Here is a 4,231-nt window from a genome sequence, read left to right as displayed (position 1 = left end):
ATCTTGAAAAAAGGCTCTCTTGGGTTTTGAGTTTACTTCTTGTCCACACCTCCTTCTCGCAGAAGCAGAAAAGGCAGCAGCATCATGTATATGAAGTCCTGCAATGCCCTGCACTTTTAATTTAATGCAGCTGTTCCCCCAAAACAAAGGATGGAGCTTGCTGCCATCCTGAATTCACATCAGTCTTTGTCTTTCAGAGCTCTGTGCAATGCTGATACTGTTTTCTTCAGAGCTCTGCTGAAATCATGTACCGATTGTTTCATGTCTGTTAGTGGTGTTTCAGTCCCTCCCCATTTTCTCTCCTCCACTTTCTGCTCCCAGGATGCTATCCTGTACTTTTTTGTCCCGTCTTCTCTTGCACTCTACTGCATGGTGGGATCAGGATGTGTCACTTTGCAGCTTCCCCTCCCCCAGGATTTGGTTGATTGGTTGCTCCTCTTGTGAGAAAGACATGATGATGTCACGTTGACAGCAGAAGTCCATTTAAAGGGGTTTGTCACTTTCTTTTTTCAGGTGGCTAGGATAAAGAAGAGGAACAAGGTGATTGTGAGAGAAAAAGGCAATTCAGATTTCCCACTGCCTTTTGTTAGTCTAAACCCACATGACACTGCTGGCTTGGAAGGTTTTGCAAATCCTTGAAGTAGGAGACACTATCAAAAAAACACAACATTGCACCTCTCCCAATGTGCTTCCCCATGCACTTGTGAAAGCCTCGTCTTGGCAAAAGCATCCAACCCTCGCAAATGTTTGGTATTTTGGCAAGGGTATCAGTTAGTCATAACTGTATCAGCATGTGTGAAATATGCAAGTTCACCCCCGCCCCCAGAGGAGAGGAGCTGAGATCCCACATGAGATTAGCCACCAAACAGCCACTTGCCAAGAATGATCTTCCTGGTGGCCCACCCACAGCTGTGCCCCAGTGGCAAGGCATCCCTGCTTCCAGGTGTGGGCTCAGGCCAGAGCTACCCACTTCAGCATGCATGCTTCCCTGTTCCCACTGCCTCTGCCGCCCCCAGGCCAGGGCTTGGCACAGAGCTGTACTTGCGAGGACGGGGCGGTCTGCTCGCCCCGTGCCACGGAGAGAGCAGGTCCGTGCACCTGTAGTAATCCTCCTGCGTCGGGAGCGGTACTCCATGCAGAGGGTGATGGGCGTGAAGCCACTGCTGCTGTTCCAGCGCCAGGCGCTGCAGCTCAGCTGACTGCGCATGCATGGCCTGGAGCTGATGTGCTGCTGACATGGGCGCGGAGAGAGAGCCCGGCAGGTCCCTGTAGGGTGCAGCTGCAGCCAAAGATGAAACAGAGAATTCACAAGTTAATGTTATAGCTCCATCCTCTCCCATGGCCCCACAGCTCTGTCAAGATTCTACTGTGCTTACTTTTGCAGCTCTGCCCATGTGCAAGACTTGCTCATCCCCTGCTCGTGTAGGCCTGTCCTATGCCACACCAGAGCTCTCTTTAAGAGACTTCAGTTTGGTTCTGTGACCCCCTTGTGACCACCCTGCCCCTTGGAGCTCTGCTGATGCTCTCTCTTCAGAGGAGTCCACCACTCCCTGTGAGCATCCTTACCAAAAAGCTGATGGCGCAGTACTTCATTCTCATGTAGAGGATGAGGCAGGAGAGGGTTGGGGATGGTTCCAGCTGGGTATGGTATCCGGGTGAGGTGTGATCCCGACGCGAGTGGGTCGATAAGAGGGTGAACAGAGGCTGAGGCTGGGAAGAAAAGATACCACAAGGTAATGCTTTTTACGAGGCAACACAGGGAAAGGCACAAAGCACAACAGAACAGACACGGAGAGGGTCGGTGTGTGTTAGGGATTGAATGATTTCAAGGCTAGATCACAGAGTACCATTTCCTTCTGAGCATTACTCTTTTTGCCTGCATTGAATTTCATGTGAACCAGCCTGGCATAGTTCTGTCCCTACACTCCTCAGGGAGAAATACAGCTCCTTAAAGTCAATTCCGCGAGGAGCTGCTCTGCCATCACGTCTGGTGCCCAGTATTGTGCCTATCTGCCACCCTGCCTGTCATTCACATGCATACTCCTATTGGGTGCTTCCATTTTCAGGTCTCATCCAGCACCGATGCTCAGTATCAGGCACTCAAGTTTGCAAGTACTATCTAGGCTGAAATGCAAGGTACCATTTATATGAAAACTGCTCCCTCCTGTGTTTTGGACTCACTGCCAGAGTGCTGGCTGCAGGTGTCCAGCTATGGAATACGGGGGAATGGGCATTCATTTGTACCCGATGCCATCTCTTGAGTAGTTGTGGTTGCTTTGACTGGGTGTGTGTCTCTGACTCTGCCACCAGATCCCACTGACCGCTCACAGTACCTCAGCAGGCACAGCACTTTTTCCTATTGTATTGTAATTTGGGCTTTGCTTCCCCAAGATTTTCATCCCTGAACTTTTTACTTTGCTTTCCTGTAGGATGTGGAAATGGAAGGGACCACCACCCAATTCTGAAGGACAGCAGCCTCCAACTCCTTACAATTAGCCCATCTTCTCCCCCATCCCACCACCTGCAGTGAGAGCCATAGGAGCAAACTAGAGAGCCAACATTTCATTAGTCTCAAGTATACTGTCGAAACTCTTGTTAGCAGGGCTCCCACTCCCTCTGCAGACCACAGTATGGGAGACGCAGTCCACAGCACCGCCAATCTGGTAGCCAGTGGGATGCCTGCACTCATAGTGTGTCCCCGGAGATCCAGAACTGAAGAACATGGTGCAAACAACTCTGCTCGGAACTGATGTCAGTGTCTTTGGTGGGATGGGAGCAAGGGCAAGGTTGAATGACCATGATGTTGACCTCTTCTGGCTGAAGAGGTGGATCTGGGGCCTAAAAGTCTAGTCTGTGCACCTTCTGGGCTTCCCCAGGGCCAGAGGGAAGGAGCACAAGGAGGGTGCAGTAGGAGGGAGAGCAGGACTTTGTGCAGGGCACCACCACCATGGGGTCCTTACCTGCATGTATGGCATCCTGCTGGTGGAGGTGGAGGTGGGAGTGGATGTGGGAATGCTGATGATGATGAGGTGTCACATTGAGCATCTGCAGCCGGGCTAGAGGGTCATTGCTGAGAGCAGCCACCCGCTCAGCATGCTGGCGCTCAGCCGCCAAGCGCTCGGCGTAGGACATGTCAGGACGAAGGGTCGGGCCGGCTGCCAGCGCCAGCCTCTCCCGCTCCAAGTGGCCCAGCCCTGGGTGGAAGGGAAAAGCGGGATGAAGGCCGGGGGCTGTCTGCAGACTCAGCCCGCCATGGCGTGGGAACGGATCCATGGCAGCAGCTGGCACAGCATGGAGCTGCTCCAACTCGGCTGGCTTGACTTCAAAGCCGGGCTTGAGACGTTCACGCAGGTCCCGGTCCCTCAGGTCTCGTTCGCGGGCTTCCCGCTCCCTCAGCTCTCGCTCCCGCGTCGCTGGATCACTGCTATAGATGGCCGGCACATTGTACCCCAGCAAGCCTGGGTCAACTGCACCCAGTGGCACATAGAAAGGGTGGTTGCGGTTGCTGGGGGACATGACGTGGGGCCGTGCATATTCGCTGAGGGTGCGCAGAGCCGGGGTGTCAGGGCCCAGGTACGGGGGAACAGTCGCTACAGCACTGCCCTGCTCGAAGGAGGGGCGGTGGGGAACTGGCCCGAGGGATGAGCACTCAACCGGCCGGCCCTCCTGGGCCATCTTCTGCAAGAGACCAGAGAGACCAGCGTCAGGGTCCCAGCAGGGAGTGGCTGAGGGGCTCCTCGAGCATCCCCCCTGGCTGCAATACAGCAGTGGGACCCCCAGACCTACCACACTCCTCTCCAGCTCCCGCTCCTTCTCCCGCTCCCGCTCCTTCTCCCGCTCTCGTTCCCGTTCCCGCTCCTTTTCTTCCCGTGCCTTCTGCTCAGCCTCTCGCCGCACTTTCTCCACCAAATCTGCCCTTTTCTTAGCCAGCTTGGAGCCGTCAAGGGGCACAAAGTACAGGTCTGTGCGGGAGCAGGAGTTGAAGCCACGGTCCAGGTGTTTGTTGAATCTGGGAGCAAGAGGCGAAGCCTGTCAGCACAGGAGGGGGCTGGAGAGCACAGATGGGGACAGGGATGGGGACAGGGATGGGGACAGGGGCAGGCAAAGCAGAGCCCAGCGCTGTGGGAAAGGGAAGAGCATTACAGTAAAGGCGAAAGGGTGCAGCTGCACCCCATGCTTGGGATGGCCTCCCTTTCCCCGCCCCATGCATTCCTCTCCAGCCTGGGACACT

The 4,231-nt window shown here is 54.8% G+C and overlaps 1 protein-coding gene across 1 annotated transcript; it reads right to left on the bottom strand.

Annotated features, from left to right (window-relative positions):
• Window positions 1-483: 483 nt before the first annotated feature.
• ATN1 (atrophin 1) lies at window positions 484-4,009 on the bottom strand (the record flags this gene model as incomplete). Its single annotated transcript, XM_010282091.1, has 5 exons — window positions 484-517; window positions 1,099-1,279; window positions 1,567-1,710; window positions 2,961-3,678; window positions 3,787-4,009. Coding segments are annotated over 5 exons (1,300 nt in total), but the record flags the coding sequence as incomplete, so codon positions are not given.
• Between the last annotated feature and the right edge of the window lie 222 nt (window positions 4,010-4,231).

This window comes from Phaethon lepturus, unplaced genomic scaffold (genome assembly GCF_000687285.1).
Source record: "Phaethon lepturus isolate BGI_N335 unplaced genomic scaffold, ASM68728v1 Scaffold39862, whole genome shotgun sequence".
Lineage (NCBI taxonomy): Eukaryota > Metazoa > Chordata > Aves > Phaethontiformes > Phaethontidae > Phaethon > Phaethon lepturus.
The sequence above is the reverse complement of the archived record's forward strand: the minus strand, read 5'-3'. Positions and strand labels throughout refer to the sequence as shown.